At 35.7% G+C, this 26,581-nt stretch overlaps 1 protein-coding gene across 1 annotated transcript; it reads left to right on the forward strand.

The window, feature by feature from the left end:
• The first annotated feature begins 223 nt into the window (after positions 1-223).
• On the forward strand, positions 224-26,214 carry LOC113519619 (probable ATP-dependent RNA helicase spindle-E). Its single transcript, XM_026904744.3, has 27 exons — positions 224-617; positions 1,421-1,615; positions 2,645-2,866; positions 3,397-3,472; positions 4,692-4,984; positions 5,670-5,887; positions 6,739-6,917; positions 8,519-8,682; positions 10,146-10,313; positions 10,665-10,827; positions 11,342-11,469; positions 12,664-12,873; positions 13,939-14,049; positions 14,681-14,799; positions 14,929-14,986; positions 15,550-15,641; positions 15,778-15,901; positions 16,355-16,570; positions 17,503-17,718; positions 17,929-18,054; positions 18,389-18,549; positions 19,149-19,268; positions 20,013-20,135; positions 20,967-21,114; positions 23,696-23,817; positions 24,615-24,839; positions 25,573-26,214. The coding sequence occupies exons 1-27, from the start codon at positions 405-407 to the stop codon at positions 25,709-25,711; spliced, it is 4,329 nt and encodes a 1,442-aa protein (XP_026760545.2). The 5' UTR covers positions 224-404; the 3' UTR covers positions 25,712-26,214.
• Positions 26,215-26,581: the final 367 nt, after the last annotated feature.

The following is a 26,581-nucleotide window of genomic DNA, read 5'->3' on the forward strand; positions in this document are numbered from 1 at the left end:
TCATGACAAATTTTACATTTCTAGATTATACATTCGACACAGTTAATGCAGAAAGTATGCAAGTAGGTTGTATTTGAATTTGGTAGAATTATACGACCGTGTAACATTGTCTATATACTAGTCCGTGTTCTTAGGTTATTCCTTTCATTATAATCACAGAGTACTTTGTATTATAATATACATACTCTACTCTTTGGCAAAACGATGTCCAATCATTGCACGTCTTTAGACATAACCGCTGTAATCTGTGGTCACTTTGTTTACCACATACCTTTACCTTTGAAATCTATATCTGATTTTTTATTTTTTTCTAAGAAACTTTTAATTTCAAAGTAGAATGGGCATGTAGGAAACTGTTACTAAAAGTTTAATGCAAGAAATCCATTCATTAATGTACATTGAAAATGGATGAGTTGCGTGCTTTTTTTAACAATCCGTGTCCGTCTCGTTCTCAAGTGATCAAACTTCGTGGGCCTATGACTGGAGGCTTAAGAATTACCAAGGAGGACGATATAAATTTATTGAATAGAAAGGAAGAGCATCGTCGGACTGTCGTCATGAGTGGCACCGATTATGCTAGAGAGGTGAAAGAACGAGAAACTGAAATGTATCTCAAGGTAAGTGAGGTTGTTTAGTTAGGCTGATTGGAGAATTAGTTACAAAATAAAGGGGTTCCTTCGATCTGTAACCAAAACAAATTGTCATGTCATACGTAAGAAGTTTCTTTGAGGACATTGGAAAACTTTTACATCATGTAGTTACCTGAAGATGGAATATTAAACGACAAAATTTGTCAATTTAATCTACAATGTGAAGGGGGTAAAGTGATTGTTATTAATAGGGACTAGGGGCCCCATTAGAGTTATGACTAAATATTAGACACAAATTTTGCTACTGTGGAAATGTGCTATATCACAATACTGCACAGAAACTTGTTGCTAAACTTTTACTTGTGTTGTATATAATCCTCTGAGAAGATGAGAAGAAATATGATGTACAATTATGCATCAAACATTATTTATTTATTTTTATATAGATTATTACAAAGAAAATTATTTCGATTCCTCTGTCCCATTCGTGTTTCAACCATGAAGCAGTTGTGTTTTCATAGCTGTATTTCGGTTTAAAGGGTGGGATATGATGTGAATTTACAGGGTATAGAGGAATAACATCTAAGTCCTCAGGAATGGCAATGCATGGGGGGTATCATGGGTGAAACAATATACTCTGTTATGTCCATGGTACTGCTCATGTCTATAGGTGATGGTTACCACTTTGCATCAGGTGGGCTGTCAGCTTGTTTGCCGTTCTAAGTTGTATAAAAAAAACTACATTATTATTTAAATGAATATTATCTATGCTCATTTTAAATATTGCTGTATAGTTCAGTTGAATTAATTGTTTAATGTAATGTATTTAGAATGAAACACAACGAGAGAAATGGCAAAGTGTAGCAGAAGGGCTGGAGTCATTGGAGCATCTCTCCTCATGGGGAGCTTCGGTACAACATCTGAATGAACTCACAGAAGAAGCAATGACTCAAGTTTATAGCAAGTATTCCTTTCAAAAGAAGGAAGATAATAACAATCTAGTTATCAATGAATATAAACAACAGGTATCTAAATAATACTACTAATATATATAATAGTATAGATAGATAGATTCTCTTTATTGTTTCCTCCACAAGATTACATTAGTAAACTTATTATACATACAAAATTACAATACAATCACAAGGAAAGATTACACTGAGGAACCAAAGGGTGGGGTGCTATATAAATAAAATAAAGTTATTCAGATGTAAATAAAATTTTCTAATCTAGTAAACTCGTAATTGGACAGTGTCTGTACATAGGAAATATTTAAGAAAAATTATGCTAAGAGGTTTTAATATGAGCAATAGAAGCCACAATAATTTTTAGATTTTTTTTCTGTCTGTATGTTTGTTCTGGCATTAAGTAAAAACTACAGTACCAAATCAAATATGGTATTCATAATTGTGTTCCTAAAGCTCTAACATTGAAATTGATGTGTGTTTCATTTTATATATGCCATCTAAAAATGGTCTGTTTACTTGGTTTTCCTACTTTTGAAAACCACACATACAAAATAGCAGACAAAAAGCTGCAGTAATATTTTTATACACATATAATTTGTTACTTTCAAATGGATATTGTTTTAAATTATTTGAAGGTTTGGTTTTGTAGCAGTTGTTGTGAGCTTGAATAAAATTGGCAGTATATATATATATATATATATATATATATATATATATATATATATATATATATATATATATATATATATATATATATATATATATATATATTTAAAATTTTTCTGACATTGTATTTTAAAAAATTGTAAATATTTTGACTCTATTATTACCATGTTAGCATAGCATTATTAAGTAATTAACATTCAAACACAGGTTTTCTGACTGATAAATGTAACTGGGATTATTATTAAAAGGTTAATTAAACAAAAATGTTTATTTTTATGCAATTATTAGTAAGCTGATTTCTATTTTTTCTAGTATTTATGATAATTTAATATATGAGGTCCTGCTTATTTATAAACTCAATCTTACCATAGATGAACCTTGCTATGAAATACAACATGTTTCATGTGCTTTTTTTTTTAGATTTTAGACAGAATATCTGGCTATCCAGTAGTCATTATTGAAGGTCCAACAGGATGTGGTAAGACCACACAGGTGCCACAATGGATCTTGGATGACTGTTACCAAAAGCGCAAACCTTGCAAAATAATAGTCACCCAGCCGAGGAGGATTGCCGCTATATCAATTGCCAAAAGAGTTGCTCAGGAGCGAGGCTGGGATGTTGGGGGATTAGTGGGTTACCAGGTAGTTACTAGTTATTCTGTTGTTATTGTATGCTTTTTATTATTACCATCATAACTGTAAAAAAGATTTTGTTGCTGTAACTTTTTCATTTTATGATTTAATAGTAGTTTTTATTTTTACTGTCTCCGTAATTCCTATGCTTGCCAATTGGAACTGCAGTCAGGCTTTACACTGCTTATTTGATAAGAATTATTTTGTTTAATTCCACTACCATTGGTATGTGTGTGATTGTCAATATTCGAAGATTGATCACTATTCAAAGTCAAGCTCCAAAATTTATGTTTAGAATTCTTGTCTCCTCCAACTATAATGCAATTGCCAAGTGTTTTGAAGTGGTTGGAAAACGTTGCATTGCTAATCTTATGTTTAGGTGGAGAGGGTACACCTGACTACAGACTCACCCAGTCCTCAACTCTTGCTGTCTTATATAGTTGTTGTATATTGTTTTAATATTTATATTTAATAGGTTAAGGTTATGTCTAAGGCTTAATTTTGTGAAGTGTAATTAATATTTTTATTTGTTATTTTAGGTGGGACTTGAAAACAAAACGTCAACTGATACTCGTATACATTATGTTACCACAGGTATACTGCTACAAAAGTTAGGTAAGGAACTATAATTTTCATGGTACTTTTTATCCTTTATTTATGTAGTAATTTTATGACTAATTATTAGAAGATATATATAATATTCTTTATTGCACTTGCAAGTTACATATAATATAATGTATTTATAAATGTTGTGTGCAAGGGTGGACTTATCTCTGACAGAGATCTCTTCCAGTCAACCCAGTACAGTAAGAAAGCATTTCGTTAGCAGGCAGCTGAAGTGCTACGATATCAGAAATAGATAAAATCTTTGAAAAAAAATAGATAAAATTAATTATGTGTATGAACATCAGAATTGCTTTAAATAAGACTATGGGAAGTAATATATTGATGTGCCTTGGTGTGCAAAGATTCTCTGAATTGCAAATCGCATATGCCGCGGTAGCCATATCATAGATAATTCCACACAACCAACGTAGTGGGGGGAAAGGGATTGTTAACAATGGATTTTGACAGCCCTATTCCTAGCAATATGCCCTATTAGGTCAACCTCCACGTGGTTTCCCCTGGGAACCATTGTGAACAATTCTTGTTGAATTGGTCACGACGGGTTAACTGACCTGCTTCGCCGGTGTATACCGATAGCGTGGCTGGGGTTACCATTCTATTATCACCCATTAAAACAATACCAATATGGTTAAATCATAGTTATTTCATAGTAGTATAAAATATGAATTGTATATAGTAGTAACTATAGAGTTCTGTACAATAAAGCTAGTTTTTTTTTAATGGATGATAATGGAATGGTAACCTCGTCTGCGCTAGAGGTATAACAATGGCGTAGCACCAATGAGGGATGATAGGTGAGAATGAAAAGGCAGGTCAGTTAGCCCATCATTATGAATACACCTGGAATTTAGCCAATGGTTTCCATACATGATAATATATAGGCGACCTGACCGGGTATATTGCTAGCTATGGAACAGGTAGTCTGCATTACTAATAATCCCTTCCACCCCAAAGCCAATTAGTTATCTAGGTTTTTCTGAATTTTATCTCGTAATTTAGCTATTGTACGTGAAGATTATGTGCAACTAAACTAATAAACTTAATTTGTTAGCGTTAGAGAAGTTACTTAACGATAAGGCCGCCTTTTGTATCACTTCTCAATAATATTTACTGTAAAACACTTTATTGCACTAAGTAAGTAAATACTATATTTTTTTTACGTAGTGCAATGAAGTGTAGAATAAATAAATCTTGTATTCTATTTCAGTGGCTGCGAAAAACATGAATGAGTATACCCACATTATTCTCGACGAAGTCCACGAGCGTGGTCAAGAGATGGATTTCCTCCTACTCGTAGTCAAGAGGTTACTGTACACAGTGTCCCCAGGAGTTAAAGTGGTGCTTATGTCAGCTACATTCAACAGGAAAGCGTTTGCTGACTATTTTCTTATTCCCACGCCACGAGGTCTACAGATGTCTTCTGGTGTCAAAATCGTGAAGAAAGAACCAATGTTTACAGTGAAGACGTTTTATTTGAACCATTTAAATAAATTTGGTTCGGTGAGTCGTTTTATCATTACAATGCATATTTGTAATTTGAAGTTATTGGTAGTAAAGATAAGGTGTATATATTTAACTGTCAGATTATATTAACCGATAAAAAGCCGGTCAAGTGCGAATCGGACTCGCGCAACGAGGGTTCCGTACAAAATTATCAAGTAAATTTTTTTTTTGTGAAATAACTACGATTTTACGGATATTTTTCCTTTACTTGTGCTTATGCCATGGCATTGTTTCTTCCTAAAGTACCCTATAGGTTTTGATTCCCTTTGCAAACGTCTAAATATGCGATATGAATGAAACATAAATGGCTATATCTTTTGATTGCGTAGATTTAGAAGCTTAACTTTTTCACTGTTTAAAGAGATTGTAGACTTGAGTATATGCATTCCTAAGAAAAAAGTCTTGGTAGACGGACGGACGGACGGATAACGAAGTAATCCTAAAGTAATTATAAACGTTATATCATAAATAGCAATAAGTAAGGTTAAATCAATAGGGTTTATTTTCGTGTTGATTCTATACTTTTAAATAAAATATTCTACCGAGTTTACGAAATTTATTGTAATTCACAAGTGCATATTTTTTTATTGAAGTCGTCGTTTCTATTTTCGTAGAGTAAAATATACTTTTTAAATTGTTATTCTGAGTTTTATCTCTTATACTAAATCTAAATTTCCAATAGATACTTGAATTATCAAGACCGAAAAGAGAGGAGCCTGGTATAGCTCCTGCCATGTACCACTTGGTTATCAAGTTGGTGAATGCGTTTGAGCACATCGATAAACAAGAGGACACATACGAGGATCGTTCTGAAGCAGACCTGCCGTCGATTCTAATATTTTTGCCTGGAATAAATGAGATAGAAGATCTATATAAATGTTTGACAGACATTGAATTAAGGTAATAATAACAAACAATATTATTAGTATATAATTTTGTTGTGCTTGGTGTTACAGAGGATGAATTTTATTTGATTTTAACCTTAGGCCTTCAGGATCACAATTATGAAAACAGTATTCAATTTGGCGTAGTAGTTTTTACGTGATGCCGAAATAATAATATTTTTTTTTATACAACTTAGAATGGCAAACAAGCTGACGGCCCACCTGATGGAAAGTGGTAACCGTCGCCTATATACATGAGCAGTACCGTGGACATAACAGAGTATACTGTTTCACCCATGATACCCCCCATGCGTTGCCATTCCTGAGGACTCAGATGTTATTCCTCTGTACCCTGTAAATTCACGCCATATCCCACCCTTCAAACCGAAATACAGCCATGCAAACACAACTGCTTCACGGTTGAAACAGGAATGGGACAGAGGTACCCAAGCAATCGATTTTTGTACAAAGTCTCCCTCTGGTAAACACTCGTCTCTCACTCACAAAACAGACAGACAACATTTCAAAAAGATATTGTTTTGCTTCTATTGCTCTTAAGGTCCTTCATATAATTTTTTCTTTAATAACTCCCATGTATAGACATCGTCCAGTTACAATTTTATTTATTACTAAGATAGGTATACATTTATTTATTTACTCTTTATTGCGCCATTTAAGAATAATACAAATAATAAGTTTATTTTACATTTATAAAGTATCAAAGGTGATCTTATCGCTAAAGCAATCTTTATCAGAAATTCAGAAGAGAAAAAAAGATGGTAGTTATTGGCGCAAGAAGTGTATCTAATATAAAATATTAATTATATATCTATGTATGTAAAATTTGATCATTTGTGCTTGTTATAGAAAAAAAATAGTAGACACAGAATGCGCGTCGTACAAGTGGTGGGTGCTGCCACTGCACTCCACGATCACGGCAGATGAGCAGGTGAGGGTGTTCCAACGGGCGCCGCCCGGACACCGCAAGATTATACTGTCCACCAACATTGCCGAGAGCTCTATCACCGTGCCCGACATCAAATACGGTACGTACATATTTTTATTTTTTATTACCTGTATCCTTAGATTATATAGATAGAATGTTTCCATAGAAATGCTTCGAGAAAAACGGGTTAACTTTTTCATACAATTTTGCGTGATAAATAGTTGAGTGATTCCTTTACAACTTCTATATTTATTTTGTCTTATAATTTCTGCATCTTTTAACACAACAGTCATTTTATTTATTAAATAAAACGTTAAGATACATTTTATGCTTAAGTATATAGAACACTGATAAAAGAAACGAGTTAGCTAATTTGACAATTAGCTGACAAAAATTGATTCGTATTGTAGGTTTGATGCTTTATCTATATAATCTAAGCCTGTATCCTATGTCTTCGTCCGCCTAAAACAGTATATTAAATATTATATGTTCCATATAAATGTTATAAATGAGTTAGTATATGTTCAATTATAAGCTTTACCAAATTTTAGACTGTTCAGTAGCTTTTGCGTGATAGATAATAGAAATCCATTCGCGTTTATAATAGTAGTAAAATTATAAGAATTTGCTCATTCACCATTCATTTATTATACGAGGTCTGTCCGGAAAGTTCGTATAAAAGTGTTCTGGAATGCGAGAAAGAGGAGTGGGGAGGCCAGGTAAGCGCAGGACCCCTTCCTTATGTCCCTAACAATGCTTCAGTTCTGGTCTGACCGCCGTGCGGTGCGAACTGGCTTGTCACGCCATCTGTGAAGTTACCTCTTAACGAAACCCCGTCGGCATGGAGACCGCTTCCGTTGAAGAGCAGCGCGTCGTAATCAAGTTTCTCTCGAAACTCGGCAAGAATGGCCGTGAAATTTTTGCCGATCTCAGAACAGTTTATGGGGATGATGCTGTGAAGGAACCAACCGTCCACAAGTGGCTAAAAAGATTCAGAGAGGGCCGAGAAAGCGTTCAAGATGACCCACGTTCAGGACGTCCTTCCACTTCACATTCCGACGAAAACGTGGAAAGAATTCGAACCTCCAGGCCAGACAGTTGATGGAAAATTCTACGTCGATGTGCTCAGACGCCTCAAAGCTCGTGTGGCACGAGTTCGTCCAGAATTGGCGCGAGAGGGGCGTTGGATTCTTCACCACGACAATGCCCCTGCCCACACCTCTCTTGTTGTCCGTGAGTTTTTGAGTAAAAATTCCATTACGGTGACCGAACACCCCCCTATTCGCCGGATTTGGCCCCGTGTGACTTCTTCTTGTTCCCAAAAACCAAATTGGTACTTCGGGGGCGGCATTTGGGGGACATAAATGAGATAAAAAAAGCTACGACGGGGCAGCTGAGAAACCTACAACCAGAGGACTTTCAAGGAGCCTTCTCACAGTGGAAACGGCGTTGGCACAAGTGCATTATGTCACAGGGGGAGTACTTTGAAGGGGATAAAATTGATTTACCTGAATAATTGTAAAATAAAATTTTTAAAAAACTTTTATACGTACTTTCCGGACAAACCTCGTACATACATACATACATACATACATATCTGTCACTGTGACAGGTATGTATGTATGTATATATGTATATATGTTTGACAGACATTCCGTCCCTTCATTTATTATATAAACGCTTATTTGTTATTCTTAACAGTGATCGACTTTTGTCTGGTGAAGATGCTAGTGGCAGATGAGTTCACGAACTTTACGTCATTGGAGCTACAGTGGGCTTCAAAAACCAACTGCGAGCAGCGTGCTGGTCGCGCCGGTAGAGTTCGCGACGGTCGCGTCTACAGGCTTGTTACCGACAAGTTCTATGTAAGTGGCCAACTATTTAATAATAATTGAATATCACGTTTTTTTTAAATAATTTGGATAATATTATAAAATTTTATCATTAGATACCTGTACATAACCAAAACACGAGATTTTGAGTTTTTTGCATGAAATTTTATGCTCTTTTACAGTTATGTTCTAAGGAACGTAGTTTTTTTTTATCAGTCCTCTTAAGGTCCGCTTTAAAAACTATATAGTGATTTGTTTTATTTTGATATTGAGAAGTGGTTTATTACATTGGTTTTCCTAAAGTTTTCAAAATTCACGCGTACATACAGGCAAAAAATTAGTACGAGTATGTTATAAAATTTAAGACTGTTATATTCTATCAAATTCAGAAAGGGACTTCACAGATTAAAATATTTTTGTATGTTACGCGATATCTTCGCTTGTAGACATGAACAGCACCTATTACTGAGATGTCCATGGTACTTTTCATGCGTTGCCATTCCTGAGGACCAAGGTGTTATTTGTTTACATTTAAATAAATACACATTATATTAATACAGATTTAACAGAGTAACTATTGAGTTTCTTGCGGCTTCTTCTCAATATATAACAACTTTTCCGAACCATTTATTCATAAAAAAATTAAGATTTAAAAGTGCTCGTAATCAAGCCTATTTGAATACACGATCGGGACTTAACGTCGTGATCACGACAGGACAACGAGTTGACATCTAAAAAACTCGGTGTGTTTAATAGAGCGAAGCGTTACTTCACACCGGATCAGCGATTAATGCTTTACAAATCGCAAATCCGGCCCCATATGGAGTATTGCTGTCACTTATGGACGGGAGCACCTAGATACCAGCTTGTCTTTTATGAGAATCGTCGATAATCCCAGGCTTGCAAACGGTATCGAAACCTTAAGTCTTAGGAGAGATTTTGCCTCATTCTGCGTGTTCTACCGCTTGTACAACGGATTGTGCTCAGAGGAATTATTCAGTATGATGTTTACGGCCACTTTCTATCTTCGTACGGCTCGCCATCGACAGGGAATTCACCTTCATACCTTACAGCCTAAATGGTCGTGTACAACGCGGTTTCAGTGATGTTTTCTCCCACGAACACTCAGGTTATGGAATGAGCTCCCTGCCGATGTTTTCCCAAGAGACTACAGCATAGGGTTCTTCAAAAAGGGGGTAAAGAGGTTTCTTCAGGGTCGGCAACGCGCGCGTAATACCTCTGGTATTGCAGGCGTTCATAGGCTACGGTAACCGCTTACCATCAGGTGGGCCGTATGCTTGTTTGCCACCTCAGTGGTATAAAAAAAATAAAGAAGCAGGTATGTAGTTACTTTTTACCTGCAAACATTTTTCGTCGCGTTAAGTCCCGATTGTGTATTCGAGTTAAAATTTGTGTAAACAACGCGAAAGTTTAAAATTAACTAAGTCTATTTGAATAAAGATGATTTGAATTTAAATTCTGAATTTGTTTTACAGGAAGGCCTTCCACAAGATTGCCCGCCTGAAATAGTGCGGTGTCCATTGGAGCGGCTGGTACTTCTTGCCAAGATGTTGGACATGGGTCCGCCCAGCGACATCCTCGCGCTCGCTATGGATCCGCCAGATATCTCCAATATACACCGCACCATACTTGTGCTTAAAGAGGTGACTATAAAATTCAGATTATTGGCCCATTGTTAGCTATATGTCAGGTCAATCTCCATACAGATTCTCTTGGAGATCATTATGGTAATTTCTTGATAAATTTGTTATGATTGTCCATCTGACTAGATCATATTCTCGCTACTTGTATTGACGCTGCTGCTCATCTCTCGCCCTCCTTCTCGTCCTTCCACGGGAAAGGAAGGGGTGTTCGACTGTTGGCAGTCACACCCATTCTAATGGTAGCGGAATTAAGCAAAATAATTCTAATCAAATAACCAATAACTACTTTTTACCCAAGACATTTGAGCAAATTATTGTTTTTTTATAATGTATATATGAATTGTATTACAGATGGGAGCATTGAAGAAAACTTTTGATGACCAATGGAATTCCTCTGATGGAGAAATCACATACTTGGGACGCATTATGGCCAAGCTACCACTTGATGTTAGGGTGTCAAAGCTGATTGTACTCGGATATATCTTCGGGTGTTTGGAAGAAAGTGTTATTATGGGTAAATTATTATTATTATAGTAACACATCTATAAATTCTTTGATATTGCCTATGGGCACATACCATTAGGTGAGCTGCATGTTCGTTTTCTTTCAGTGTTATAAAAAAATGGATAAAGATTTTATAGATGTATTGTGAAAAGTTGTAACTAGATAGCATTTTTTTGTTGTAAATAGGTAGTGATCATCTCTTACTAAAAAAATATATATATATTTTATTTTTACCTCCTTACAATCAACTTAGATTTACACATGTGGTATTTCAAATAAAAATAAGATTAAATTAAGGAGCTGGTGTCTGAAATAGGTTAAAACCTGTAGTACAGATCACCAGTAATAAAATTAATTAAAAGATAAGTAAATGGAATAATAATTAAAATATGAAAATAACATTTCAGTAATTATTGCGATCGAAAACAACTCAAAGTAGGCGAGGTTCTAACCTGCACCTGTACATCATACCAATTTTATTACCAGTTGAATTACCGTAGATATGTATTTTTTTTTTATTACAGCGGCCGCAATGTCTGTGAAAAGTATTTTTAACAGTCCATTCCGTGAGCGACTAAATGCTTACAATTCCAAATTGACGTGGGCTGACGGTTCGACTAGTGATTGTATTGCGTTTTTGAATGTTTATAAGGTAAGAATTTTTCTGTACAGTTTGTTAGTAATATCTTAGGTCCGTTTTTTAATGTTTACCAGGTATAAGAGAAAGAACATAGCCCACTATTACTATACTGCCCAGCGATAATCATTATCACCAGTTAACTGTCCATTGCTGAACATAAGTCTTCCCGTTGGGAGGGTTTGCAGTAGTTGCCACGTTTGGCAAGCGAGTTGACAACCGCAGTTAGCCTTTGATGATGTTTTAAGAGGAATGCTGCTGCCCATATCACGACCATTAAGTATCCTTAGTGGCCTCTTACGACACTTACGGGAAAAGAAGGGGTGGCCCATTCTATACCGGGACCACATGGCTAATATAATATATAATATACCATAATTCCTTCAAATGATATACATCTACATAGTGAAAACCAATAATTTGCGTTCCTTTAAAGGAGTTTCCTAACGGGGAAATTAAAGAGTTTCCAAATAAATAAATAATAATACTTAGGGAGACTCTAAAGTGTTTGTCTTTATTTATCCTATGTTTCTATAAAAGAAAATATTTAGTATCACTAATGAGTTGCTTCCTTAAAATTATACCAATGAGTTAACGTCACCTGTACGTATATAAATTAGTCCTCTCCATCCAAACGCTGCCTGGAAGAGATCGTTTTTAGCGATATGGTCACCCATTGTTTTCTTATTGTGATTATTTCTTGTAATTGTTTATATTTATAATAAGTTTACTATTGTAATCTTTTGGAGGAAACAATAAAGAGTATCTATCTATGTAGTAAATGCATAGACGGAATAATGGATTATCCATTTAAACCAGAGGGAGACTGTACAAAAGTCGATTGCTTGGGTACCTCTGTCTCATTCGTGTTTCAACCGTAAATTAGTTGTGTTTGCATGGCTGTGTTTCGGTTTGCAGGGTGAGATATGGCGTGAATTTATTGGGTACAGAGGAATAACACCTGAGTCCTCAGGAATGGCAACGCATGGGAGGTATCATGGGTGAAACTATACTCTGTTATGTCCATGGTATTGCTCATGTCTATAGGCGACAGTTACCACTTTCCATCAGGTGGGCCGTCAGCTTGTTTGCCATTCTAAGTTGTATAAAAAAAATCAAAGTATATGGTTTGTCAGTGCCACATTATCAAAATCCTGTGTAGTGGGTCATTTGAAAAGTACTATTTATATATACATTTATTATCTGTAGGTTTGGAACCACCTTCGACAACAAAATTATTTTAAACAACAAGGTAACAACGAAGTGGAGTGGGCACGGCGGTTCTACGTACAAGTTCGCGCGCTCAGAGAACTCGACGACTTAGTACGGGAGCTGCGTGTCCGTCTGTCGCGTGAGGGCATTGAGCCCCTTAAAGGGAACTCGCCTTGGGACAAACATGAACTATCCCTTGTTCTAAAGGTATGTTTATAAGGTTTATTTTTGATATGTTATTTACTTACATTGTTATAAGTTGTCTGGAGGTGGTGGCCTGGTGGCTATAGCACAGGTTTTTCTAGTTCAACCATCATACATTCTTACATACACTCAGTATTGTTAAGTAAATAGTTTGTTTATACAGTATTGTGGAGAATGAATAGTTTGAATTTATGTTTAGAAGGAAATTATCTTTGATACTATCATTTTTAAAGCACTTTAAAAATGGACGACATGCTACCTAATAGAAAATGATTCACCACAAATTATAGAAAAAAAAAAAACAATATCATAGACCTTACAGTCTACACGTGTGATGCTCATGGCATCAATCAAGATTTTTCAAAGAATTTTTGTAATCGTAATTGATATTTTCTCAAAATCTTTTGTTGAATCTGAGTCTTAGTATGTTACATATTACTCAAAATATTTTTTTTTATGGTTTTGGTGACTAGTTTTAGTTCTTCATTTTTATTTGTACATTATATCATGGTGGGAGTGGAGATTTTGTACAAAAAATGCATGAGAATCTGTTTTAATTTCTACTTATATTTCTGTCACAATATAAATTGTGTTTGCATGGCTGTGTAGATCCACAGTGCTAGTAATTATTGGTGACAGTTACTTGCAATTGAAGTGGGCATATTTGCCGTTTATAATAGTAATGTAATGTAAATTGGGCTCTCTTTTCCGCGCTTAGCCTCTCATTTGGGCCGTTGTGCGTATGAGTCGTGGCTAGTACAGCCAACCCAGCTCCGCCCAGAAGCACAGAAGTTTCCTGGAATCTTCACAGGCCTCACGGACCTCCGAGGATTCCTAAACGTTGAGCCATAGCTTCACATTTCAGGATTACATGAGCAGCCGTTTCTTCGGCATCAAAACAGCCTCCACATAGAGCTGCCTGTGGCTCCTATCATTATTAATTGTACAAAAAAACAAGTTGTTCACGTATATGTGCAGAATGTCTAATGGAAATATTAATATAGATTATTAAATATACAAATGTGAACATCAAGATCCGGTATAATATGTAGTAACGTGTTTTGACAGGTGCTGCTGGCGGGCGCATTCTACCCGCAGTACTTCGTGCAGGTGTCGCAGGACGAAGTGCGAGAGCGTGACGCCATACGCACGCTCGGTGGACTCGATCCCAGGAACACGGTGAGATTTTTTTATTACACGATGGGTTCGTGCTTAGGATAAATCCTAACCCTCATTTTATCGAAAGTTGACGAAATTTAAGAACTTTCTTATTGTAAGGCACATTGGAGCCAATTTTAATGTCGATGATTGCTGATTTTGATATAATTCAAATTTCTATTTAATATCACAATGAAATCTTTATTCTAAGGACCAATATGAACTAAATTTGTAATAGATTTAAAATAATAATTATTATAAATTTAATATAATAATAATTATAATAAATCAAAATTATTATAAATTTGTTTTTATTGTTGTTATTATAAATTTGATAGTCTATAAAACAATAAATTTGTGAAATTATCAAATTACATTAATAGGGTAAGAGATACTTGTCAAATAAAAAAAAATCTATTCTTTAATATTTTTTTTGTTTTTGCTAAGTTTACTACTATAGATTTTTTGATAAATCATATCTATTTTTAATATGCTCGAAAAATTATTTAAAAAGCTACATTCTGTTTGCTATTTTACTCGAATATTTGATATTAATATGTGAAATATTAAAAGTTACTTAGTCGATATATTAAAAACAAGAAAAAATATCTAATATCTAAAAATTAAAATAAAAATTTAATAAATTCCGTAGGTGTACCTGAAGAACTTTCCAGAAAATCAGCCGGGCGATGTGTACGCCAGCGCTATCAAGAAGATAGTACGACAGCAAATTGGAGACGAGCCTCGAGTCACTTTTGATAAAAATAGCAGGTCAGATAAAACCCATTGAAATTGTTGTGCTTCACGAAGGATCAATGTGGTATGATTATAAAGCTAGTAGTACCAACAATGATTGGGGAAGAACGATTCTCAATGGATAACTTTTTTTTTTTGTTTCAGGAAAGTTTATCTGACTTTCACTGATAAAAAAAATTCAAGGACAGCCAGCAATAGCGGTGTAAGTTTGGATCTTATATAATTATATTGACTTACTTTTTTTTATTATATTTTAAGAAAATTAAAAATGCTTTTTATCATAAATAAAAAATGTGGTTTAGCTATGGGGTAATACTATAGGGATCATATAAGCACAAATAAAGTCAACAATAGACTAACGCCTCTTAACAAAATTATGATCACGAGATGAATTTAGGGTGGATAATCGAGCTACCACTCGCGCTTTTATTTTTGAATTAGATGCCATCCATAAAAACGTCACAGGTTATGAGTCAATGAATTTTAATATTTTTCGTGACGTCACATTTTATTTTATTTAAGTATTGAAATTTAAAAATATTTCCAACTCTTTATATGGACATAAGGTTTAAATTCGCTTTACAAGTATCACCCGCCGACTAAGAGCCCTTTGATAAATTCACACGCACAAAATATATGACGTCACAATAGGGAAGTAGAAGTCTCATAAATGTGACCAACTGTGAAAAGGACGGGGATGGAGTCAAGAGTCATGAAATTCGTGTTACGTAATTTATGGATGGATATAAGTATTTTATTTTTTAGGATCCAACAATACCTGGACAAGTGTTGCTATCGGTATATAAAGCAATCAAAGCCCGGCAATTGAAGATGGATATTAGGGTGCCATTATTACCGTAAGTACCTCCTTTTCTTTTCTATGAAAACCCTCTTTAACCATGTTTTCTATTTAAACTATTGTAATTAAAATATCACAAATACTAGAAAAATCGAGAAATAATTGTCTTAAAATGTTAATTTTAATTAACAAAGGTTGGAGAAAGCGAATGCACTAAATAACATGCTGCAAGTGAGTGCAATGGACCTGAATATAGACAGGATGGTGCCTCGTTTGCCTGAAGTTGACGATACACATTTCCCACTCAAGATATCCCATGTAAGTTTTTTTCCCGTTTATCAAATTGCTTTCTAAAGTAGTTTCAATTACGAAATTAAATACAAAATTAATAACAAAGGAATTTGCTCTCGCAAACGTTCATGCTGTGAATTGAGCTTCCTGCCGAGGTTTCCCCTAGATACTACAGTATGGAGTCCTTCAAAAAGGGTATATTAAGATTTCATTAGGTTCGGCAAAATGCATGTGACACCCCTAGTGTAACTCGATGTACTAAATTAAGACATAAATGGTAAAAGGTTATTAGTATTCACGTAACATCTCCAACTATATATAGGATAGAAAAACCGAAAATGCAACATATAGCCGACGGTTACCACTTTCCATCATGTGGGCCGATAGCTCGTTTGCCATTATAAGTTGTATAAATAAAAAAAAAATATTAATTTAATTTATTCATCTTTTTAATTGTATTATAAAACATTGTATTTGCAGATCAATTGCGTAAGCAAGTTCTGGGCACAATACGACGACGAGTCGACCGCGATTGATCTGCAACAGATTCAGCAGGCGTTAAACCATGCGCCGCTGATAGCGAACACGAGCGACGTAGTCGTCGGCCGGATGTACGCCGCGCCCTATACCGAGCCCGATGGCACCGCACTGTACCGCGCGCGGGTGCTCTCACTGCTGCCCAGGGATATGGTTGAGGTGATTTTTTTTATTTATAAAAACGAGCGTAGAAACTGTCTATGCAGCCATATACAGGGTTTTTAATGGATGAAAATGGAATGGTAACCCCGCTTTCGCTATCGGTTTACTCTGGCGAGGTACCAGTGAGAGATGATAGGTGAGGATGAAGCATGTCAATTGGCCCATTGTGATGAATTCTTCAAAAATTAATCACGATGATTTCCAAGGGGAAACACCTGGAGGCCAAACTGTTAAAGTATATTGCTAGTAATGGGCCTGTTAGATCACATTAGTAATAATTCCATTCCCTCATAAAAAGTATACCTTACTGTCCGTAACAATCTATTAACGTCTCTCTACTACTCTTTTTTGGAGGAGGTTAATAGCCATCTATAACCACACTGGCCAAACAGTTTGGTATAGTGTTCAAGGTTTTTGTTTAGCATTATATGGTACTTCATTCCCTTAGTTATAAATGTGGTGACACATTGTACTTTTACTCTAACATCACATCAGAAACTTAAAGACCTGATAATTAACTTAAAGCTGAAACATAATTTAAGTTCCGAAAGCTATGCATTCTTTTTTCGAATATTTAACACAAAATTCTGATTGAGATCAGGTCCAGAATGGAGCAGTGAAATACTACTACAAATTAAACACTTCCCAAAATGTTGATGAAGAGTATGTCTACATATATAAACCATACAATTAACAAGTTTTTATTGCAATTTTTTTTATACAACTTAGAATGGTAAACAAGCTGACGGCCCACCTGATGAAAAGTGGTAACCGTCGCCTATAGACATGAGCAGTACCATGGACATAACAGAGTATACTGTTTCGCCCATGATACCCCCCATGCGTTGCTATTCCTGAGGACTCAGGTGTTATTCCTCTGTACGAGCTTTAAAAATATGAAACGATTAAGAAAACTATGATGTTTTCAGCTGTTGTACATAGACTACGGCAGCTACGGGTGCGTAAATAAGTGCAACCTGTACAAGTTGCCTAGCGGGGTGTGCCAGGCGTCACCGCCATTGGCCATGCAGTGCTCGCTCGCAGAGGTGGCGCCTTCGCCGCTGCTGGAACCCCATGGGCAATGGACTCGTACCGCTTGGGACTTTTTCTGCCAGTTCATCAAGAAAGGCCGTCTCATTGGCAAGGTCAGGTTCTTACTGAATGCATATTACAGTTCTTAGCTTCGATTTTGCCAATTAGGTTTTAAGTTGATTGATTTAGCTTGTTCAAAAAATTTATATTTACAATTGCAGTAAAAAAATATAATATAATACTATTAATTTACAAAAATAATATGAAAAATGAAATACTTTATCTGTGATTATGGTGTAGTACATACACATTTTTTTTTATAGGTTTATTCTGTAACACATGGTGTGGTATCTATCGAGTTGCTGGCCGACGGTGGCAAGATTAACATTAATCAAGAATTGTTGAAACATGGCTACGCCATATCTTGTGAAGAGAGCTATGATTCCAAAGTATGATTTATTTTTATTTTTAAATGTAGTTGTGAAGCCTGATAATAAACAATTTTAACAAGGAGGGAGAGGAGAGACAATTCCTAGTACTAAGGCTTGAGCAGCCCTATTATATCTTGTCAGTTCGACCTTCATGTGATCCGACCTCAAAACTATTGTCGTTATTACGATCTGTATCTGATGGGTCAACTCACTTAGTTCACACCTATTGTCCTAGTAAGGTACCAGTAAGGTACCCTGCGATTGTGTACTAATAAAGCCGGCGGATTGTCTTTATTTTTAATTATCATATTTTAAAAATATACGTATAATTGCACCTTTTATTTTCATACAGTTAAATCACGACCTAAGGCAGACAGCATCAGAACTACATATGACGCAGAAGCGAGCATACAACAAGGAACAGGCTGAACTAGCGTTGTACCAAATGCGCGAGTTGGACCCACCCAGTGCCAAAGACTGTATCACTGATGTGTGCCTCAAAGGTCCTTACAGGTGAGATTAGTGTAATTAACATATCTTAACTACATAACACAATTTGGGGGAGAAGGGATTGTTAGGAATAGGGATTAGCACCCCATTGCTAGCAATATACCCTAACAAATCGATTCCCACGCGGTTCTCCCTGGAAACCATCGTTATTGATTTATGATTTGTCACAATCAGCCAACTCACCGGCTGTATCCTCATCTATCATCCCTGACTGGTGCCCTGCCAACGTATACTGATAGTGCAGGTCGGGTTACCATTCTATTATCAACCATAAAAAAAAATCTCAATTTAGAGTGTTTGTAACACAATGTGCTATAAGTTATTAAAATTATTACTTAGCGTCAGTATACTGTAGTCTGTTGTGTTTTCTTTAAACATATAACAAACAATTACCGCTGCAATTGTAAGATGAATTATTATGATTATGTCGATTTCCGTGGTGCAGTGGTAGTAAAAGTAAATAAGGCCCTTAATTTGATTCCTAATTAAATTGTTATTCTGGGTTGTGCCCCCATGTTCGTTGCCTGGTTGAATGTTGGTAGATTGAGGAACCAAGACGTTTGTGTGGCACTTAAATTGAAAAGTTTTTTCATTTGCGACAGTCCTCTGGAGACGACAGTACACAATCTGATGTACGGCAGCCGTGAGAGGCAAGTGAACATCGAGTGGAACTCCGTCAACTCGGTTCTGCTCGACACTAATCCGCAAGAGGTTTACGAAAGGTATTTACTACTTCATATTAGACAATTACTTTTTTTCTAGAATTTTTCTAATTTAGAATTATACTAGACTATATAAGTAACGATAATTTTTAATGATACTTAATCCTCTCAGATTTGTACGTGATATTTTGCATTTTATTCTCAAATAAATACATCTGTTAAAGGAAAACGTTAAATTATTTTCTACAAAGGAAAGATAGACAGAATAACATGTTCAAATTTAAATTATTACTGACTTAATTCTATCCTCACTTATCACCTTTCGCTACTACCCCGCCCACCTTAACCGACAACGCAGGCGGAGTATAATTTCATTTTCATCCTTAATTTTTTTTTAACCGCCTCGCTTCTCCATAAAACCAATTAAGAAACTATCAGAATTTCATTAGTTTGTACTTTATTTGTTTCTTCCAAAATATATTGTTCCTTTTGTATGAAACAGAAGAAATTCACTCTGAATCGGACTTGTTATATCGTATCCAAAAACATGATCGAGGTCTTTGAACACTTCTAAAACTCAAGACTGATTTATTTTAACGAAATGCATTATACATAATGAGCATGTAGGTTACGGCCTAGTGTTGGTAGATTGGGTATTTTTTTCGCATTTTTGGGTAAAAATATTCTGTTTGCGAAATTTTGGATAAATGAAAATTTTATTATCCAAAAATTCGCTGTATGGTTTGAGTGTTGCCAGTTGCAGAACATGTTTGTAAAATATTTTCCTTATACTTATGAAATTAGATTGGTGGTGGCCGCGGCAGTGGGACAGAGCCCGTCGAGCAGTTCACTCACTCTTCGCCATACTACACTGATGCCCAACATACCGGGTCTGCCCGCTATTATCGCGTTGCTGTTCTGCCCAGTGTAAGTATTGATTAACTAACCGCGACTTCAGTTTGACTTTTTTTGAGTTTAAAAACATCTACATTTAATAAAACATTTCTGAATACTCACTTGGAATATACAATGAAAGTTATGCGTCTTAATTACTACAGCATGGAGTTCTTCAAAAGGGGGGTAAAGAGGTTTCTTCAGGGTCGGCAACGCACGCGTAATACCTCTGATATTGCAGGTGTTCATAGGCTACGGTAACCACTTACCATCAGGGGGGCCGTATGCTTGTTTGCCACCTCAGTGGCAACCTAAAAGTGGCAACATAAAAAAAAAATTGCTTCTTGTACTATACTATACAGCTCAGCACACTATAGGATTAAATGAGTCCCATACTATACCAAGCTTGTTAGCATAAAAAGTTGACAAAGGTCTACAGATTTTTAAAACCCATAAATATTGTTGTATACATAAGTAGCTTAACAATGTTAGGTTCAGAATAGATGATTGCTTTATGAGGTTAAAATTAGTCGAATATATCCATAGCCACATATATATGTATGTATGTTAAGAGTAATTTAAAAATCTTAATTAATTTATAAAGTTGGCCGTTCTATGACAATCAATTAAAGTTTCTTTTACATTACAATTGACAATCTCCACGACGTAACGGTAGACATGTTGCTTTCTGTAATGAGGTCTCGGGTTCGATTTCAAGTTAGAAACAAAATTTTCTATATTAGCTCGGCTCTGGGTGTACTGAGTGGGTTCCCAGATGTTCGTTCCCTGATTCCTCATAACTATCCTATCCTAGTTTAAGGACGAGGCTATTGGGGTAATTGTGTGGTATTTTTATGACGGCAGTGCGGAGTTACGTCGCGATGTGGGTGGAAGCCGCTACGTGAGTGCTCTGTGCGGGCTGGGCAGCTCAGCCGACGCCACGCCCTACTTCCCCGAGCATGACCTGCTCGTCTCCATCGACGCGGACCTGGCCGTAGAGGATATAGGCTTGGTAACGTATCGTTTAATTTATAACTGCATGTTCCTTTTTGTAACGGTGACTAGGTGGCCGCTTGATTATCCTCCTTGGAAACAATCGTGGTTAATTCCTGGTAAATTGGTCATGATGAGCGTACTGACCTGACTTCATCCTCACCTGTACTCACTGATACTTCACCAGCATATGCTAATAACACAAGCTGGATTGTTGATCCATTTTATTCTTTTTAAAATACTGCTTGTGCTTTGAGGGTAAAGAGAAGTATTGTTGGTGACGGGGACACTCAATATTTTTTTTTTATACAACTTAAAATGGCAAACGAGCTGACGGCCCACCTGATGGAAAGTGGTAACCGTCGCCCTTAGACATGAGCAGTACCATGGACATAACAGAGTATACTGTTTCGCCCATGATACCCTCCATGCGTTGCCATTCCTGAGGACTCAGGTGTTATTCCTCTGTACCCAATAAATTCACGCCAATGTGTGCCATGTATACCTTTATGTTTACTTACTTTTGTGGCATAAAAAATATATATACACAGTGCTACATCTATAGATTGCAGAAATATCTATCAAAATCGGTTTTGTATTGGCAACATCTAATATTATTGGACATCCTCATACCTTAACCGGTTTTGCCTGATTTTACTCTTATTATGAGTGGCACTGCTTTGTAGAATTTACTGTCTTGTACTGTTTCCATTGACCTTGTCAGTCATTTTAGGGGAAATACTACTCTATTAATATTAATGAAAAAATAGACCCAGTCCCAGTATTGCTATCAATATACCCTATCAGATCGACCTCCACGCAGTTCCCCTGGAAACCTTTGTGACTAATTTATCGTTGAATTCGTCATGATGGGCTAACTGACCTGTATACCGAGGGCGTAGACGGGGCCACCATTTCATTTTCACCCATTAAAAAAAATAACAAATAATTTTTAGCTGTTTATATTACTGTAGCTGTTGAAAGTTTTGTATGGTACGAACACTACTTATTGCGCAGATGGTCGATACGCATAATGTATTTAGATCATGCTACTTTATCAAATATGAAGTGATGTGTTTTACACTGTAAATAAAACGGTCCGTAATAAACTCTATTGCATTGCATCATGGCTGTGTTTACATCGGTAATATGAAATAATTGAAATCAATTGAGATGTATCTGTGTATTAACATTGTAAATTTATCGCGAGCAGTGATTTAATTTTTCATGAAACTTTGCATCACTTTATTGTTTCTTTGTTTACAATTATGATTGATAGAAACACTTAGAACTCTAATAGTGCAATCATAAAAGACGTTTTATGTTTGTTAACTCTTTTAGAAAGAAGTAGAAGAATAATATTAAATATTATACTGAACTTGGTGTTATTTTGCAGAATTCTGTATCACTAGTTATTTGATTAGAATTAATTTGTTTAATTTCACCGCCATTAGTACGTGCGTGACTGCTAATACTCGAAGATTGACTACTTTTATTATTACATAATATTAAAGCTGTTCCCGTGTGGTCCCGGCATAGAATAGGTCACCCCTTCCTTTCTCGTGAGTGTCGTAACAGTTGACTAAGGGAGAGCGAGGGATGGGTACCAGCGTCCTTCTTAAAACATCTCCAAAGCCTAACTGCGGTTGCTAATCTGTGCCAATCCTGCCAAGCGTGGCAGCTACTGGCAAAACCCTCTAGGAAGAGATGGACAGATAAAAGCTGATATGATGATGATGATTAATACTTTCATTTTTCTATTAATATAATAAATATGTTAAATTTACAATTTAAACCTTAATATCCGCAATTGCTGGGAGCTTTTTGTTTATTAGAGCCGGTTTATCTTAGAGTACACTAACCCTAACACGAACTTCAAAATGCCAATAAGTTTACCACGTTTGTGGTATAAAAAAGTCTGTCTTTTAACATAATAAGTAGGGTATGAATACTGCTTCGCAGATATCATTGTCTTGCCTAATTCAGCAGTGAAACAAGAGTTTTGTATAATATATTTTTGGTTCCAATAGTAAAATAGTAAAAGTAAATGATTATATTATTTACTAGAATCTATTATGCAATACGGAAGTCTCAGAAATTAAGGTAAAAAGTGAACGACAGTGACGGATTAGCTATAACAAGAGCAGCTACAGGCTCCGCGCATTTGGGAGCTCCGTACACAAACTCTTTCTGAACGTAAAAAATATCTGAAGTAATAGGTAAAAGAAAATTTATTTATCTCTCATGATCACCAACTGCAGTGATGAACGTTCTTTTCCAACATCAAAACGTGTTTAAAATGAATTAAGGAACACGATGAGTCAAGAATGTCCTAATCACCTCACTTTGATGAATATTGAATACGATTTGTTTAGAGAAGTCAACATGAATAGTATTATTTCTAAATTTGCTCAAATTCAATCCAGAAACTTTTGCTTGTAACAGTTTTTTTTTATTTAATACAGTTAACTTTATAACCTAAAGCAAACCAAGGACCCCTTGATAGAATCTTCTAACCTTCCGCGCTGGATTAATCCGGCACTGTGTTTGGGTATGTAAGGTTTCTAAAGATTGTTTAAATTATGATGTGATGATAACAGATCAACCACGTGCGTCACCTCATGGATTACATGATGTACTGCCCCGAGGGTCAAGATACACCAACTGCAGACGACGAGTTTCGACCACAAGTGCCCGGAGTCATTCGGAAGGATATAATGAAGTGGGTATAGTGTGTATAGTATTATATAATATATTTTTAATATTATTATAACTGCTATAACTATTCGTTTACTTTCAATAACTTTTTTTATAAAGTCGAGTCTTAAGAAATGAGGACCAGAAACAATAAGAATCCTTATTGATTTTTATTAATTTTTAATCTTTTTCCCTCTTCATTCATCTTCTTTTTTTTTTCTTCATTCATTCATCTTTTAAAATGTAAGTTAAATGTGGGAAAAAGCTTTCAATTTTCTAAATACTTACTATGAGTTAGTTCCAGAGAAAGGTGATATTTTTAAAGATATTACTGTTTCATACTGAATCCTAATAAATTACCTAAAATAACGCAGTCTGCTATTAAAAAGTTGCAAGCGTCGTGAACCATAGACGATGGTGAACGCATGGGAAAAGAAATTTTGAATATACCTAAATAAAAAAAAAATCCGATAGTGAAGTCTTCAGAATATACATACATACATATCTGTCACGCCTGTCTCCCATTAGGGTAGGCAGAAACAATGGAACGCCAAATGCTTCGATTCAAACAAATCTCTTTCGCTTCTTCCACATTCATCAATCTTGTCATACACGCTCGTCGGTTACGGGTACTTTTAATTTGGCCCTTCTTCAGCACGTCGCCTATTTGGTCGACATACGTCCGTCTAGGGCGGCCCCTACCAACATCTCCATTCATTCTTCAGAATATATCCTTATATATTCTAAAGGCTTTGCTGTTCTAAAGACTTCACTATTTTATCCTAGCACTTTATATATAAACCATCCATAACATTGTTGCAGTCTCCTACTAAAACGTCGCAAGCACCGCGAACCGCAGACAGTGGCAAACGCGTGGGAGTGGAGGTCTGTCCCCGAAGATGAACTCCTCGAGATCACCGTCCCGGACATGGTGGAGCGCGCCGAAGTGTTTCCGTTGCACACGCCGCAGGAACTGCACCCACTGTCAATGGATCAGCTCCTTGTCCTCAAGCGGGACAATGATCAGCTCAAACTCATCGTCGGCAGGTAATTTTTTTTTACCGGACTGTTTAAGAAAGAAGAGTAATTAATGGCTTTCCCGTATGTGTATTGTTTTTTAAATAAAACCTACCAGAAGGAGACTTTGTACAAAAATCGATTGCTTGGGTACCTCTGTCCCATTCGTGTTTCTATCGTGAAGCAGTTGTGTTTGCATGGCTGTGTTTCGGTTTGAAGGATGGGATATGGTACAGCCTGGGTACAGCCCAGTAAATTCACGCCATATCCCAGGAATGACATCTGAGTCCTCAGGAATGGCAACGCATGGGGGGTATTATGGGCGAAACAGTATACTTTGTTATGTCTATGGTACTGCTCATGTCTATAGGCGACGGTTACCACTTTCCATTAGGTGGGCCGTCAGCTTGTTTGCCATTTTAAGTTGAATAAAAAAAAAAAAAACTTAAAATGTAATATACTATAAAATGGTCTGTCTGCTGACAATAAACAATTGAATGTTTCAAATTGTTATTAACGTACAAGATAAAGAACTTGATATTTTTATTTATGGGTTGATATTAGATTCTTTTTTATCGTGTGCTAATTGACAATGATGTTTGTGCAAAAATTTGCAATAAATTCTTTGGGTGTGTCACGTCACGTTCCCTTATACAACGTGTTATTATTTATAGTAATATTAATTAATTATCTATAAATTTGTATATGATATGGAAATTTACTGTGTGTTTTGATACATTTTAAAATAATATTTCTTTAACAGAACATCAATTTCATCGAGTACAGAGCTGTCGTGCAAGTTATGCGGAACTGCGCCAATGCCCACGCACGCGATGCGCATACATCTCTACTCGAATGCGCATAAGGAGAAAGAGGAGGATTTGCGTATTTTCCAATCTTAAATCCAAATAGGTGTATTATTTTAAATTTTATTACTTCCATTTGATTTCTCTTTAAAATTACATTTGTGCCATTTCACAATGTAAATTAGTAATAAGACAAAATATATATGTTACGGGTCAAATTTGTCTTGTAATTAAATACTTATTACTTTAGTCACTATTCAGTTATCTGTAGACGATGGTATCCTGATAACATCTACTTGTGACAAGGTAAATATATCTTATTATAAAGTAAGAATCTCAAATCGCGCTGATTTGTCTACTTATAAGTTTTCAAATAATTGTGATATTATCTTGTCGTTTTTTATAGTTGTTTGTGCACAGTGCAATTTTGTTCTATTCTCACTATTGAAAAATCCAGAATATCTGCATAATGTGCACACCCCTATTAATAAGATTTGAACTTTGTTATGAAAAAAGAAAAAAACTTTTGTTGATTTTGTGTTTACGCAACTTTTTTTGTTGTCAGATTTATGGAATAAAGACTGATTAATTATATATATGTGTAGTTTTATTTATAACTAAATGTGAATAGCCATCTTGGTATTCCTTAGAAAAAATGTGATACCTAGTTGAAATGTAAGTAAAAGATCCTAAGAAAAGTAATGTTATGTATTATGCAAATTTGATATATTTTTTGCATACTTTGACAAAAAAGTATGATAGCATTTATTCCATCTGCGCAGGACTTGCGTTATATTAGTGGATGTAAAGTTGATACCATAAAGGTGAGTAAAATTAGAAATTGTGATCGAACGTCCCGTGAGCGTCGTAAGAAACGACTAAGGGAGGGCGAGAGATGGGCAGCAGCGCCCCTCTTTAAACATTTCTAAAAGCCTAACCGCAGTCGTCAACACGCGTGCCAAGGAT

The sequence above is a fragment of the Galleria mellonella genome, unplaced genomic scaffold (assembly GCF_026898425.1).
Source record: "Galleria mellonella isolate WM207_F2 unplaced genomic scaffold, CSIRO_AGI_GalMel_v1 utg65, whole genome shotgun sequence".
Classification (NCBI taxonomy): domain Eukaryota; kingdom Metazoa; phylum Arthropoda; class Insecta; order Lepidoptera; family Pyralidae; genus Galleria; species Galleria mellonella.

What these genes read in the sequence shown, in the direction of transcription:
- LOC113519619 (XM_026904744.3), top strand. Translation starts at nt 405, where the DNA reads ATGGATGAGTTGCGTGCTTTTTTTAACAATCCGTGTCCGTCTCGTTCT. An exon ending in GGACAGCCAGCAATAGCGGT is followed by an intron (nt 14,987 to 15,549) that starts GTAAGTTTGGAT and finishes TTTATTTTTTAG; the next exon opens with GATCCAACAATACCTGGACA. An exon ending in GCGTTGCTGTTCTGCCCAGT is followed by an intron (nt 20,136 to 20,966) that starts GTAAGTATTGAT and finishes TTATGACGGCAG; the next exon opens with TGCGGAGTTACGTCGCGATG.